The sequence below is a fragment of the Sphaerodactylus townsendi genome, linkage group LG11 (genome assembly GCF_021028975.2).
Source record: "Sphaerodactylus townsendi isolate TG3544 linkage group LG11, MPM_Stown_v2.3, whole genome shotgun sequence".
Taxonomy (NCBI): Eukaryota; Metazoa; Chordata; class Lepidosauria; order Squamata; family Sphaerodactylidae; genus Sphaerodactylus; species Sphaerodactylus townsendi.
The window spans coordinates 38,729,664-38,746,055 of NC_059435.1; the positions used below are offsets into that span (position 1 = coordinate 38,729,664).

The following is a 16,392-nucleotide window of genomic DNA, read 5'->3' on the forward strand; positions in this document are numbered from 1 at the left end:
TAAGAAGAGCACTGCTTTCTGGGACCAGTGGTCCATCTAGTCCAGCATCCTGTCTTCACAGTGGCCAACCAGTTCCTCCAGAGGTACAACAAATGGGCATCCCCTGATGTTGCCCTCTGGCCCTGGTATCCAAAAGTACACTCCTTTGAATATGAAGGTTCCCTTTAGTTGCAAGATTTCTTTTATTCACCAGGGCTAGTAGCCACTGATAGACCTGTACTCTCTGAATCTGTCATGACATCCTCTGACAGCAGATTCCACATTTTAATGAGTTGCTGGGTAAATAAGTATTTTTCTTTTGTCCTTCCTGAATTTTCCCCTCTGAGTCTCAGCAAGTTCAGCCCCCATAAACCTATACCTGAAATTGGGATTTTTTTTTGTTACACTTATCAATGCTTAGCTTGTTCACTTTCTAAAATAACTTCAAAAGAAGAGGCATGTATCTCTGCAGACATAAATTCAGTTTTGAGAACTAGGGAATTAAGCTTCTGTGATAATGTCTTCTAACCAGAAAAATTGCCCATAATAATCTTACAGAAACCTCTGGAAGAGCATGACATTGTGAATGGATTAATGAAATTCAACATTGAATGAGTATACAGCCATGTCATAATTAAAAACTAATCCTTATTTCATGATGAATAGCCCTTGGAGCATAGTGTATCTTAAATAGAAACTATTTAAACTATCTTTTCCCCTCAAAAAGCATTTTATTTTAAAAATCTAATTTAAATTTTTAAAATTTTGATTTTTTTTTTTAATCATTGATTTTTATCCAGCCTTGCCAACTGTTTGTCTGACTGGTTTCCTGCTTCAGATATATTTAAGTAAATGTTTATTGTACCAGTCCCTTGAATGTCCAAGAAGAGCAATCTAACGACCAATCAGGTAGCTGAGGAAGTTGGAGGAGAGGGGGGAGTGAACAAGAAAAAGCTCAGATCAGACCAAGCTGGGTCACTGTCTCCATAGTGTTGGTTGGAGGAGAACCTATCTAATGTGACTGTCTAGGTTCCAGGGTCTGCCTTCAGTGCAAGCAGGCTGAACAGTTAATGTGTGGAGGTAGAGTTTGTGCTTACAGAGGGATGTGCTGAGAATTCCTTCTCAAGAGATGTTGGATATCTCAGAGTCAGACAGGCTAGCAGAGTGAATGTGTTAGGAAAAAACTGAAGGTGCCTTAATGATTTGTGGATTGTGAGAGGAGCTCATATTTAGATGATGAAAATCCTGAGGTTGAAAGCTTGGCGGGTCACTGTTCTGTGCACCCAAAAGTTAACATCTGAAATGTGCCTGGAAAAATCTGGAAACCGTTAAAAACATAATGAGCTCAACCAAAGCTGTGTGGTACCTGTAAACAGTTTCAGGCCTCCTTATATCTCCTTTCCCTGGCAATGAATAAAAGTTTGATATGTAAGAACTGCATTTAGAAGGCCACTTGGGTTCAGGCTGCTGATAGAAGGGTGGGATAGAGATCCTTATGGTTGAACTATGCCTTTAGAACTCTGACATTCACATTCCATAATCCAATTTTTTCAGTATATGTCTTCCAATAAGTAGAATAGCAGAAAAAGACCGCAAGGATTACTGTTACCAATGCTGCAAAAGTAGGTTCAAAGTGATTTTAGTTGAGTATATGTTTGACAATGAACTATTTTCTAGATGAAGTAATATTTGCTTCAACCACTGTATATAGGACTATTCTTTCATTTTAAGCATTAAAAACTGGGCAGAGGATGTGCATTTCATACAGGGCTTCTACTTCCTTTGTAGGCTTTGACATAGATACTCCAGATGATTTTGGCAGAACATGTCTTCATGCAGCTGCAGCTGGAGGGTGTGTATCTTTATGGTTTTGAGCCACTTTTTAACTTTGGGGGTTGAAAGGGTAAAAGGAAATTATTTTCACAATCATAATCATTAATAGAACACCACACAAGTTACTACAATTAAGTATTTGTACTGTCTGTTTCTTATTTTGAAATAAATGGTGTTTACTTTTGTATCACACTTTTTATCATGGAAAGAAAATCTAGAATGTTGAAATATTTAGATAAGCAAGATAGTTTAGCTTAATTTCATAGTAATTGTTTCAAAACTTCGAGTTTGGGAAGAAACTTTTTTAAAAATATTTGTATTTGGAATATGATGAAAGCATATAAAATATAGTGTGTGTATATATATATAGTATATATAGTAGTACGTATGCATATAGTAAATATAGTATACCCTATATTAAATATATAGTATTTGACAGTGTATAAACCTGTGTATGATCAAATATACCTGTTTAATCTGGTGTGTTATAATTTTGAAAAATATTGTACATTATTTGTAAAAAAACCAACAACCTGCTGTTATGTGCAATAGGACACCTAATTTGCTATAAACAAATACTTTCAGTGCCCAATTTTGTTTTTCAGAAATTTGGAGTGCCTAAATCTGCTGCTCAACACAGGTGCAGACTTCAATAAGAAAGACAAATTTGAAAGGTAAGTAATGATATTTTTGTTCATAAAATTTATCAAATAATTTTACTGTCTGATTACCATAAGAAGTCAGAATACCTGATGTTTGTCTTGACTGGCAAAAAAAGGGTAAATGTGTCATTTATTCATTGTACTTAATCTTTTGTCTGTCTCTGTATCACAAACTGTGACTGACATAGGTAGCTTCTGACATGAGTAGTGTCCACTAAAACATCTCAGGTGTTCTGACCTTTACTGGTATATTTCAAGGCCAACCAAATTTTTTTGGTTAACCGCCAACTTTCCATCTTTGCTGGTAAAAGTCAGCTTTTACCTTGTGCAGTGGTAAATACTCAAGTATTTTATACTAATATTTTTAGTGCTTGTTTGGGCTTGGGATTTACTGACAGCTGCTTCAGCAGATGACTCCATTTGACCCTCATTGCCATTATTTACCAATATATGTTGGAATTACAAAGGGAGGTGAGGGGATATCCAGAACTCTGAGTCAGTTACTTTTCATGTGTAACAGATTTGCTCATTATTTGCTGTGAAATGAAGTTTGTGGATCTATTTGTTAACTGGATGGAATGTTTCTGGACACAGAAAGTAACAAATGTTTGCTGATTCTGTTGTTTCAGCCAGTAGCTTTGGTCAAATGAGTAGTTTTGTTTTTTGTTTCATCTTTGCTAGGTTTGGAGTGGTTATGTCCTCCTCCTAAGAAGACACAAGACCTAATTTTGTGCTTCATGGAGGAGTTCTTTAGTTGAAATATTTCTTTTCCTTGCAGTATGCTAAATATCTGGTTTTCATCTCACTTCCTTCCAGATCCAAATCTAGCAAATAAAGTTACTCTGTTCATACTAGTTCCCCCTTACGCATTTGCTCTGAGGGTGCAAGATTGTTCTCCACCTCAACTACTGAACAGTGGCAACTAGACATCCTTACATAGGGCCTGCGGGTATATAACATAATGCATGTATACCTGCATTTCACAATTAATGTCTGCAAGTCAGTCCAGTATTCTGTTGTACATGTATTGATTTTATGCTTGTTGCATTTTGGGTGCATAATTTCTGTGCTCATACATATGTAGCATCAGAGGCAGTAGAAGGATGGGGAGGGGAGAATTGTGATCTCACTTCCCTAATATCTAAATTGATCTTAGATTATGATGAGACTTCATACTCAGTTCTATAACCTCACTTAAAAACCTCTATTTAATATAGTTTTTGAAGATATTTAATGTTACTACATTAAAGAGTTCTGATAAAATTATTTCACAATTAAAATGTTACAGAGTTTTGTAAGCAGGTTAGGTGTCAGAAGCAGCTTTATTAGTATTTGCGTAACTTTTTTTTCGGATTAAACATACCACAGAACTCCGCTCCATTATGCTGCTGCCAACTGTAATTACCAGTGCCTGTTTGCCCTTGTGGGTTCTGGAGCTAGTGTAAATGACCTTGACGAAAAGGGCTGTACTCCACTGCACTATGCAGCTGCATCCGATACTGATGGAAAGTAAGTATAGCAGTTTTCAAAAATGTTGATTTTTCTCTTTTTAGCATATTAATATGTTAAAGTAATAATATCACTAAAAGGAGCCAGTACACGATAACACATAAATGTCTTTTGTTCTTCGTATGTTTTCTTCTGCATAAGTTAGCAGTCATAATAAAAATTATTTTTGCAAGGGAACCATGTAAAACTGCCAGTAGGCAGGAGGACTGAAACAAATCAAATGCCATTGTCAAATCATCTTCACCTGCCTTCTAAAGGTTAAGAACAGTCTGGGCAAAGTGTGAATGTACATATTCTTCCAGCTCTAGCTGCAAAACCATGACAGCACTGAACACATGGACAATGTTGGCACAGTTGGTGATGCCAGTCACCTGTTCATAGGGAGGAAGCTGAAAGGAGACTTTTCATGGTTCCTCTAGTTGATTGAAATGCCATTTATTTTTCATAGGTGCCTGGAATACCTATTAAGAAATGAAGCAAATCCAGGTATTCGAGACAAACAAGGATACAATGCTGTTCATTATTCTGCTGCTTATGGTCATCGCTTATGCCTTGAATTGGTAAGTGAACTTAACTATGGGAACTGTTTAGCAGGAAATAGCTAGTTGTGAAATTTTAATTCTTTTTGAATTACTGAGATAGTATATGTAGAAAAGCTTTTGTTTTGAAAATATATAGTATTATTTGTGAAAATATTAAAGCAATTTGTGGCTTGCTTTGTATGTTTAAAAATTGAGGTGGGAATCAAAGATGGCATACTTGAGACCTTGGGTTGCCTAGTGGGATTTTTAACTTATTTCTTTGAAGTACAGGTCCTTATTCTGTATCACAAACTACTCTTGAAAGTTTGCTACACTTTCAGAAGCAGTTTGTCATATGTTATGAAGAGCTGCTGTCCATGATATGAAGCAGCAAATAGGTCTCCCAAGGGATCACGTAATTTAAGTTCAGAAGTGTGTTCTTTTGCCAATGAATGTTAGTATTGGTGTGTTAGACTTCCTAATTTATTGTACCATTTAATTTGATAGTATGATTTCATTTCAGATTGCCAGTGAAACGTCTCTAGATGTTGTAAGTATAGACACATGAAAATACATATATTTACAATGTTTTATAGCCTAGAAATAAGTAATAATAAAGAAAAGAAGAAGAGTTTGGATTTATATCCCCCCCTTTCTCTCCTGTAGGAGACTCAAAGGGGCTTACAATTTCTTTGCCCTTCCCCCCTCACAACAAACACCCTGTGAGGTAGGTGGGGCTGATAGAGCTCTGAGAAGCTGTGACTAGCCCAAGGTCACCCAGCTGGTGTGTGTGGGAGTGTTCAGGCTTATCTGAATTCCCAAGATAAACCTCCACAGCTCAGGCAGCAGAGCAGAGAATCAAACCTGGTTCCTCCAGATTAGATACACGAGCTCTTAACCTCCTACGCCACTGCCTACGCCATGTAACCTCCTACGCCACATACTTTCCCAGTTGTGGATGTTAAGTGCCATCCAGTCACTTCCAACTTATGGTGAGCCTATGAAGTAACGGGAGGCAGTTAATGGCAAACTACCTCTGAACATCTCTTGCCTTGACAACCCCACAAGAAGCTGCCATAAGTCAGATGTGACTTAATAATAAAACACACACACATAAAGAAGAATGACTTCCAGTACATCTTATTGTTACATGTCAAAATTTATTATTCCAGGTTTTGCTGAGATAACAACTTTTCTTCTCCCTGCCTCCAGCATCCTACTTATTTCCTGGAATGTTGATTGTGTTGAAAAAGGAATAATTTTAAGGAGCTCAGTGAGCAATGGGAGGAGTTTCTGCTATGCAGACAGAAGTGTCTTTTGTTAACAGAAACTTAGCTTCTGGTCACCCATGGTCAACAGTCATCATCTTTCTGAAGCAAATCTAAAATATTTCGAGGAATCTCATTCTATTACTTATTTATCTGAACTCACTATCTGTTAACATTTTCTTGCCACTTGCATATTTAGCTGAATTTTATTTTTCACCAACTCAGGTGAGTTTAGAGGTGGGCTACCTCCTCTAAGCTCATTTTGGAATTATCCCAAGGAAAACTGAGCTATTTACCAAAAATATATTTACAATGTTTTATAGCCTAGAAATAAGTAATAATAAAGAAGATACCTTGGAAAGCCTGTTATGCTCTTGAGTAGATCAGTGGGACCACCATAGGATTCCCCCCCCCCACACACACACACCCGCCCAACTTCCTAGCCCAACTTGCTTGCTGCTGCACAGGCAGGTAATAGTGACTGTAGTCAGCCAGAAATCCAGCTGGAAGAACAAAGCAATCTCCTTGCCTCTTTCTTCTTCTCTCCATAACACATGTCCTAAAGTAGAGGAAAGGTGTTTTCCTTGCCTCTTTCCCTCATCCCCAGGTGCCCTAAGAAATGTATTTTCATGGATGCCTGACAAAGCATGTCAGTCATCTAAAAGAGCTATATTTCTTAAGGCATGCTAGGTACCTCAGATGCTCCCAAAATAGTATCCAGGGTACCACTGAGGATGATAATGAGACTTCTCTGGTCCTGAGGCTTGTATTTCTTCAGCAGCAGCAAGTGAGTTGAGGGTGAAGAAGGAAATTTGCCTCAGAAATACACTCAGCCAGAGAAGAATCCAGAGTTGTAGTCCTCGCATTTGTATTGAGGGCAGGCTTTAAGAGCTGCTAAACAAATATTTCTAGTACTGGGAATGGAAACTTCAATGGCATCTGTTCTTGAGGTTGTTTCCCGTATGAGTATGTGCGACAAAATATGAATAAAGGTTTTATGCACTTTTAAAAATAAAAACAATATTTACAGTTGTATTAAAAATACCAAAATCCACAACTTGGTACTTCAGTTGTCAATGAACGCATATATTGCTGCAGTATGTCTGTCAACTTAAAAATAATTTATTGCATTATCAACTATGTTTTCCTGTTTAGCTAATGGAAACTTCAGGAACTGACATGCTGAATGACTTAGACAGCAGGGCACCAATTAGTCCATTGCACTTAGCTGTAAGTAATCAGTTCAACAAGTATTGATTATTGGTCTGCTTTAAAGCATGCATGCACACATTCTTCTGGGTGATTTAATCTGGCTTTGACTCACATTTGGAGTTCACTTGCAGGCCAGTAATTACTTACACTTGCTAAAGCTTGAGGCTATGTTAAAGGTTCACTTTAAAAGTAGAAAATTTGACTTCAGATCTGGTTTTAATTGCATGGTGCATGGTAATAGCATCTCCATTGATATTTTTCAGGCCTACCATGGACACCATCATGCTTTGGAAGTGTTAGTGCGGTCTTTGTTGGACCTTGATGTCCGGAACAACAGTGGAAGAACACCTTTGGACCTTGCTGCTTTCAAAGGACATGATAAATGTGTGAATGTACTGATTAATCAGGGAGCATCTATCTTGGTGAAAGACTATGTTGTAAAGAGAACACCAATACATGCCGCAGGTAAACCTTTTGAGTTTAATGTATTTTCTGTTACAAAATCTGATTCTTCTGCAGTTGTTTTTTAAGGTTGATGGTTTACCATTGTTTAAAAGTCTTGTATTCCATGGTTCTATTGTGTTAATGCAGGCTCTTTTCTCTAGCAGAAGGAGCCTTCTCTTGGTGCAAAAAGATCCCTGTGTAAATGTCCTAACAAATTTATTTCTCTTCAATTTATTGAAGCATTAAACCTTCATGAACAAGAGCCCACTTGATGAGATCCATGAAATGAAACCCCTGTTGGTAAAATACATGCGCAGCCACGAGGGGAAATGTTTTAAAAGACCATGACATGCAAAAGTTATAGGTGTGACATCCGTGGAGAACTTGGATATGAAAAGCATAGTGACCATTCACATTAAGTGTTACTAGTGTAATATGTTAACCTAGTTAAGTAAATGTAAAAGGAGTCCCCTATTCAAGCACCAGAGGCATAGCAAGGGGGAAAAGCACCCGGTGCACTGCCCCCATCCCTCCCCGACAAACAAACAAACACACACACACACACACATACACACACGCCCCCAGATGGTCGCGCTCGGTGCGTCTCCCTTCTTGGAGCTATGCCTCTGTCAAGCACCTATGGGGTGATGCCACATTACAATGTTTACTTGGCAGACTGAGTTTGTCATTGCCTTCCCCAGTTGTCTGCAGTTTACCCCCAGCATGCTGGGTACTCATTTTACTGACCTCAGAAGGATGGAAGACTGAGTCAACTTTGAGCCAGATACCTGAAACCAACTTCTGTGAGGATCAAATTCAGGTCATGAGTAGAGCTTTGACTGCTGTACTGTAGCTTATCTATCTATGCCACGGGACTCCCTTAACCTGGTTAGTTTAGGCAATTTAAGCATCTACCGTGACTTTTAGTTGTGTAAACCTGTTTAAATTCTGACTGGTCCAAGCAGACCTGTTGATTTATATTGATCTAGCAATTTCTTGTTCAGTTATCCCTTTGAAGTTCCTTGGCAATTTTCAGGTTAGCAATATTTGTCTTGTGCGTTAAAATGTTCTTCTGCAGGTTTCTGAACATTGGGATTTTTGATGTCAAATTTGTGTCCGTTTATTCTTTTATGTAAGGGGTGATCCATTTATCCAATATAGATTAACAGAATTGCAACCGAATCAACCCTGGCGATCAATGGGGTGACAGATGTCGCAGACAGATTGCCCTCACATCCATTAACAGAATTGTTGACCGATAACAGCGTGTTGATGAATGAGCTGATGAATACGCATCAGAGAATATGGCTGATGTTATTCGGTCCTGCAGTAGTATTGCCCAAGTAGATATGGGGATAAAGTTGGCATCTGAGTTCGTTCAGGGAGATTTTGTAACGTGAAATTGCTGAATTGGAATTTAGCCGTTGATTTGATTGTATCAGCTAGGACTTAAACAGTTTTACCATACTTCTTAACTTCTACTTTGCTATCTTAATCCATGCTAGTAGAAAAAAGTGTCTGGTAAGATTAGCAGATGGGTTTTTGTGAACTAGAGCCCACTTCAGATGAAATGTAGTGGGTTCTCATTAGGCAGACATTTTAGATAGCAGATTATGGGGGAAAATGACAGGTTCAAATGGCCATGAAATAGGGTTAAAGAAAATTGAGAAAGTAAAGAGGCCATAACAGTTGCTTTCAGTCTCTCTTGTTTTGGCAAACTGTTAACACAAGGAACACAAGGTTATTAGTTTATGTAACAACTAAGGAATTCTAAATCCTGGGGAGAGGATTTGTCAGACCTCTTGATTAATTCTAGTTTACCAGTTTCATGGTTTTTGGCTGAAGAATTGTGACTTATCTGCATCAGTGCGTTCTGGGAGTTTACATTGTTCTCCAGTTGGTTTCTGAATGTTGTCATTTTACTGTCAGATTTTTGTTAATTTATTAGTTTTTGTAGGGATTGTCCTGTTGATCCAAAGTAAATAGGAGAAGGATGTTGCTGATGCATAATGGCATATAATTTTAGCTGATGGGACTGACATTGAAAAGCTGATGTTGTTAGGTCCTGTAATAGTATTATCTGAGGCCCCTTCTGCACATGCAGAATAATGTACTTTCAATCCACTCTCACAATTGTTTGCAAGTGGATTTTGCTATTCCGCACAGCTGCAAAGTGCATTGAAAGTGGATTGAAAGTGCATTATTCTGCATGTGCGGAAGGAGCTTAAGTTTATTTGGAGAGACACCATGGGCATCATTAGGTGGCCCACTGTTTTTATTAGAACCTATTTTAAGTTAAAAGGCTAGATATAAGCAAGGAAAGGTTAACCCCACCCCCCTTCTATGAGATCAAAATCTAAGTTGGGCTTATTTGAGATAGAATCTGTAGATGACCACTCTTGTTTCTGATGTTACCAGTCTTATCTTTGTGCTTTTCTTTAATTCATTAGCTGGGTACTGTAATGCCATTAATGTTGTGAATGGTCATTCACTGGTATGTCACTTTCAAGTTTTACAAAGCAATATTACACCATAACATTTCATGATTTTTAAATCTATTTCCTCTCCTGTGTATATGGTTGCTTACACCATACATCTGATGAAGTGTATTCTAGTCCACAAAACACGTTTCAATATTTTTTTTAGTTTTTTAGGTGCTACAAGATTTCTGAGTTTGCTGCAACAGACCATTGTGGCACACACACACACACACCCTTTAATTTTTCCCTGAGATAGTAGCAAATTACCTTTTGGCCTTGGATGTATTAATCCATGTTTGGAGATAGAACCTTAACTTCTGGACTGAATCTCAGACTTCAGTTGTTTAACATCAAGCTGAGGCTTCTGATTATAATGGTTCTTCCAATTATAATGGGTCTTTATGGAGGTAGCTATACTCTCTTCCACAAAGAGATGATAGTAGAGTGTATATTCCTCTTCCACAGAACAAAGCATTCTGGACCTTCTTTGTTGTAGAATTCTCCACCTGGGTCCTAGTGTCTACTTAGCTGTGCTCCCTTCATCCATTAAAAGTTTGAAAGTAAAAATACATTTTGGCATAAATGCTCTTGTATCAAAGTACCATGTTCAATAATGCACAAAATAATGGTTTTGACAAAGGCAGTGCATAAAAATGAATGATAATTTTCTTATTCGTTTGGGATTATATTCTAATGAAGAAGCATACAACTTTCTCAACCACTGCACCTCAACTGACCGAACTATATATATGTTGTGAGCTAATATCCATTTCCATTAACTGGGGATGGTTATAGCATTACATGGAAGAGTTTAGCTGGCCAATTTGTCCTTTATTATGGGGGTTTTTTGTGCTTCCTTTCATGTTCATTGCATATTTGTTCAAAGGCTTGGATGGTCGCATTGTAAAATAGCTGCTAGTTTTCAAAGACAGTTTCCAAGTGTTACTTTCACAATTTCTCTTTAAAGTGCACAGAAGTACATTCTACCTATCTGCACCTCCCATTTTGAAATCGGGTTGTGCCTACTATAGTAAAAAAAATCTATGTGATGAAGCTAGCTAAAAGGATTGATTTTGAATTCTTTTTACTTTTCTTACCTAATGGTTATGATCATTCTGATGCTTTTTTTGGTTAATATTTTACAGCAACAAATGGTCATTCAGAGTGCTTGCGGTTGTTGATAGGAAATGCAGAGCCACAGAATGCTGTGGACATTCAAGATGGAAATGGACAGTACGTTGTGTGCATTTTTGTTGTTTATTTGTCTCTTCACAAATGCTAGTGGTAGCTGAGCTTGCTTGAAGCCAGTGTGATTGGTGTATCATGAGTTCATGTATTGCAAAATCAACTTGTTAGATAGGCCTTCAGATAATTCTGGAAATAAGATAAATATCAAGGGGACTTTGACATTATTGTCCCTTGTAGGTTGAAACAGTCACTGTGTAAGGGGGGGGCACAGAATATTGCACATGGGGATTTTACTTATGTGCTGTTTTGGCACATGGTCTATTGTGGAACTGGCTTCACTTGTACATATTGCAGTATTTCTGGTTGTATGGCAAGGATTGCCTCAGACCTGTATGTGATAATATTGTCTTTCCCTACTGTCTTGTTTTACTGTGTAAATCTGTATGTTCTCATTTAGTTTCTTACTCTTCTAGGACTCCTTTGATGATGTCTGTTCTCAACGGGCATACAGATTGTGTCTATTTACTGCTTAACAAAGGAGCAAATGTAGATGCCAAAGATAAGTGGGGAAGAACAGCACTACACAGAGGGGTGAGAGAAGCCACTGTCATCAATCTCTCTTCACCCCCCCCCTTTTTTTTACACACAGAAAAACATATCAGCTTTCATTTGTTCTAAGGAGAATTACAGTAACTTTGTTGTGCATGTGGCTTTTAAGCACTGTTTGCCTTGAACTTTATCTATTTAGTGAAGTCAAAAGAATGGGTTCATGTTGTATGGTTGCATGAAGAGATTTCCATTGGATCTCAGGGACTTGTGATTGAAATGCAGATAAATATCCCATTGTGAAGGTTAGAGTGCTACCTCTTAGCCCAGAGAACTTACTCTTATGGGACATAATGACCATTACAAAGCAGAGACAGGGGGTGGTGGGGCATAACTGCTAGAGTTACGCACTGCTGTTATGATAGAGAGTTTAAGAATCACACAGGTAGTACTTGATTTCATTTGATTCATCTCAGTGCCTGCATAAACATGTTCTGTTTGTTGTATTTTGCAGGCAGTTACTGGGCATGAGGAGTGTGTAGAAGCATTGCTTCAGCATGGTGCTAAGACCACACTACGAGACTGCAGGGGACGGACATCTATACATTTGTCAGCTTCATGTGGACATATTGGGGTACTAGGAGCTCTCCTACAGCCAATGGCATCTGGGGAAGCAGTACCTGCCCTAGCAGACAATCATGGATACACGTCATTGCATTGGGCCTGTTACAATGGTAAATACAGCAGTGCTTTACAAAATTCCAGAAGTGAAAAGTAAATTTTTGTGTGTATGTATAAACAAACAGGTACAGAGAACTGTAATAAGTGAGAAAATCAAGCAACATCAACCCCTTCTTGGTTTAGCGCTATCAAAAATATGGCAGACAAAGCACAGTAGAACAAGGTTTATAGCTCTTTATGTCTTGTGGCTTTTTATCCACAAGGATCCCATAATCCCTCTGCAAGAGATATCTGGAAAGCTTGAAGCTACTGGTGGTGGTTTTGCAAGCAATTTGGGGAAAATTAAAATATATGCATTACTTAGTTCCTTCTTAAACTAAGCTGACATTACTGCTTTAAAAACATAACATGTCATTCATAAGTTAGGTACTGTATAAAATTGTACATTTTGGTATATTTTTGAAAATAAAAGATATACATTCCTTTTGCTTTAAAGGAGCAAAACTTCAAATATACCCAGTACTTGAGAGAGGACTGCAAACTGATGCACCATGTGCTGTCTTGCACAAATATCTTAATTTTTCACCTGAGAAGCTGGAAAAATAGTTTTACTACCAATTTTGTAGTATCCAAAAAAGGTGTAGCATTTGAACAGAAATCATCTCAGTCACAACCAGACTACCAGCTTATTTGGACATTGTTAAACTTAACTTCAGAACACTAAAAAGTAAACTCTTCAGTAATGTAATACAATCAAACATATAAGGATAATTGTTGTTAAAACCTATACATCCTTAAATAATAAACATTCCCTTGAAAATATGTTGTCTGCATAGAAATTATCATCCTTTAATGCTGCAGATTTTCTTACATAAGAATTCTCATTAGTGTGTAAAACATTGTCTTAAAAAGCATTTCACTTATTCCAAAAGTTTTTTCTGATGAGGATTTTTCAGTGTCCAACATTTCTTAAATTTTCAGGGGGGAGATAGGGAGGAGAACAAAAAAATTGTTGCCAGGAATAAAATAAAAGCATCCAGAATAACTGCATAAGAATTATTTCCAGAACCAAGCCGTAATTTGCCGTGCCCTGTATTGGAAACATTCATATAAAGATGGTTTTCAGATGGTCATGGATTCCAAAAGTACCAACCAGTTGCCAGCCACAGATGCTAGCAGGTCCTTTAGTACAGGAAGGAAAAAGATATTGCTATCCACAGTCAATAAACAAACGTGAAGGGAAACAGCTATTTTATCCAATTTTTCAATAACTGTATGGCTGGTTTGTGAATCTCTTACTTGTTTTTAGCACCGCACCTCTTATGGCAGTTATAGTAAATATATATATAAATATATGGAAGTGCTGGAGCCCTTCGGGGATCGGGCGGTATAGAAATTGAAACAATAAATAAAAAATAGTTACCCAGTGAAAGGCATCCAGGATTTAAAATTATCTGACCCAGCACTATTTATTTATGAGCATTTTGGCAATTGATTCCTAAGGCACACAGACCACTAGAAACTAACTGAATGCTTCTGTTGTTCTGCCTTCCTTTCACAAAAAGAGACTTTGCTCACACATTCCTTCTCCCTCTGTGGTTGGCAGTTGATGCAGTCTTACAAGAGGGGAAGGATAACATTCTGAGTATGTCAAAATCTTGAACTGTTTCTAAAAATAGACCACTGTTCATTCATATTGTTTGGTTGTTAAGATTTCCAGTTTGTCTTATTTTGTGCTTGCTATTGTAGGTCATGACAGTTGTGTGGAACTTCTTTTGGATCAGGAAGGTTACCAGAAACTGGAAGGAAATTCCTTCAGTCCATTGCATTGTGCAGTGTAAGTAACATCTTTATTATGGCAGATACTATTACAGCTTTTTGCAAAGTTCATTTATTCTGGAAGTAATTACCTTTTACATTTTTGATAGGATCAATGATAACGAAGGTGCTGCTGAAATGTTAATTGATATACTGGGGTCTGGCATTGTAAATTCCACAGATGCAAAAGGAAGGTAAGTTGTAAATGGTGCAGGAAAAAGTGTATTCTTTATTTTAAAATCTGCTTCCCTGTTTTTCTTAATATAAAATCACGGTCCTTTTGAATAAAATATCTTTACAAACTATGGTAAGAACATTAGCTGAGAAGACTGAGCTTCACATGTTGGTTGTTTTAATGTAGCACAAAGGTATCTCTTCTGTGAGTAAATAGCTTCTTGCATTGTGCCCAAAAGGTAATAGATAGAAGTAGTTGTGTTGGGTTGGTTCCGCACAGCATAATAATAGTGGATTACATTTGGTATTTTAAAATCTGGGTCTATTTTATTCCGGTTTCTCTCTTTGCATGGGTACCCATTTCCGTGAAGGAATCAAATTAAAACTTGGAGGAAATATTCCAATTTATTTTGCATGAGCCTGTTTTTTTTTTTTTTTACAATGCAAACATGGCAGTGCATGCGTGACCATCCCTGGTGTGCGACATTCTGATTTACTGTTCCTGTTAGAGGGCAGCTTGAATGATCATTTCCATCCTGCCTTTTGATTTGCTGGCAGCCACAGGAAAATCAGGCAGGGAACACACACACCCCTTTCTCTAGCTTTGGAAAGGAGCTGGTGTAGTCAGCAACACTGTAAGCACATTGCACTATACAAAAAAAAACTTTTGACCAATACCGGGCAGACACTTTGCCCCATTCACATTCAAAAGTATACAAAAAAACACTGCACATGAGACACTGCCCTTCCCCCCCAATGATATACCAAATAACATTTGGCCAAAGGTGTGCACCTACCTAGCTGCACGATCTGAGCACCCAGCACATGTTTAAAAAAGGAAACGGCACCACTGTTGTGAGCCTGCTTTGGTAAGATGACAGTTGGTCCCTTCCAGTGGCAGAAAACACGCTTGGGGAATGTTTTGGAAAGGGCACACTGCCACTCCCGGCTCAGCATGAACAAAACTGACATCACAGGAGGCGGGGAGAACAGGCAGCGGTGCATGAAAAATAAACCAGTTGGGCCTGTGATGTTCCCACGGAACTGGGATTTATGAAAAAGATCCACATTTTTCCAGTTTTTGAAAAACCCACAATAAAATATCACAGGATAATTTGGCTTCAGGACCGGGAGCCATGCAAAGTTCTTTCCCAAACCAGGATATTTTCCTTTGTCAACCCAGTATATTTGTACCGTGTGGAATCGACCAGGTATAGTCACAAAATCTTATTCTATGAAAAGATTACTATTATGGTGCATTATAGCTTAAAAGTTTCTGGATTCTCTTTAGGGGCACTTCATTGCCATAATTCATCTTTGAGTACAGGTATGTTGCTCATTATGTGAAAGCATGAATAAATATAATTCTCAACATGGCCCAATATGGATACCTAAATGCAGAGACTGCGGCCATGGGCAGAGTTACCTCTTCAGAGAGAATGTATTGGGGGTTAAAAACAATGTAAATAATGGAGCAGCTACTGTACTTTAAGAAACAAATGCCCTAAGTGACTGTTGCTAAGCAGTGCAACAGTATTGTTAGCTTTAGTATTGAGACTAGCCCACTTTTACATCTACAAAATGTGCTCTTATTTTCTCCTCAGAACTTCCCTTCATGCCGCTGCCTTTACAGACCATGTAGAGTGCTTGCAGCTTTTGCTCAGCCACAATGCACAAGTAAACTCTGTAGATTCTTCTGGGAAGACCCCTCTAATGATGGCTGCAGAAAATGGGCAAACAAATACAGTCGGTAAAAAAACCCTCTATGTCTTCTCTGATAATGACTAATTATGCTACTGTCAAAAACTCCGGATGTCATCTTTCCTTACACAGTAAATATTTTTAATATTCAGAAAGGAACCTCAAATTTCCTGTTAGACATTTCAGCAGTTGCTCCTCTAAAAATGTAATCTATTCCATTCTCTACCCTTGTTGGGTTCTAAATATAGGACAAAATAAGAAAAGGATTAAGACCCACATCTGTGAGCATCGTTTGAGATTGAAACATAAAGTATTATTTGCCCTAATAGTTGAGCACTACATTTCTGCTGGGCACACAGAATCGGATATGAATTTT

The 16,392-nt window shown here is 37.9% G+C and overlaps 1 protein-coding gene across 2 annotated transcripts in view; it reads left to right on the forward strand.

Annotated features, from left to right (window-relative positions):
* Positions 1-16,392, forward strand: part of ANKRD28 (ankyrin repeat domain 28) — a 98,880-nt gene that overhangs the window by 74,793 nt on the left and 7,695 nt on the right. For both annotated transcript variants that reach the window (XM_048511773.1, XM_048511772.1), the window contains exons 12-24: positions 1,768-1,831; positions 2,418-2,486; positions 3,843-3,983; positions 4,432-4,543; positions 5,028-5,054; positions 6,928-7,002; positions 7,248-7,449; positions 11,054-11,141; positions 11,570-11,687; positions 12,157-12,376; positions 14,073-14,160; positions 14,252-14,335; positions 15,920-16,065. In XM_048511773.1, coding sequence (XP_048367730.1) covers positions 1,768-1,831; positions 2,418-2,486; positions 3,843-3,983; positions 4,432-4,543; positions 5,028-5,054; positions 6,928-7,002; positions 7,248-7,449; positions 11,054-11,141; positions 11,570-11,687; positions 12,157-12,376; positions 14,073-14,160; positions 14,252-14,335; positions 15,920-16,065 — 1,434 coding nt within the window. The remainder of the gene's footprint in view (positions 1-1,767; positions 1,832-2,417; positions 2,487-3,842; positions 3,984-4,431; positions 4,544-5,027; positions 5,055-6,927; positions 7,003-7,247; positions 7,450-11,053; positions 11,142-11,569; positions 11,688-12,156; positions 12,377-14,072; positions 14,161-14,251; positions 14,336-15,919; positions 16,066-16,392) is intronic.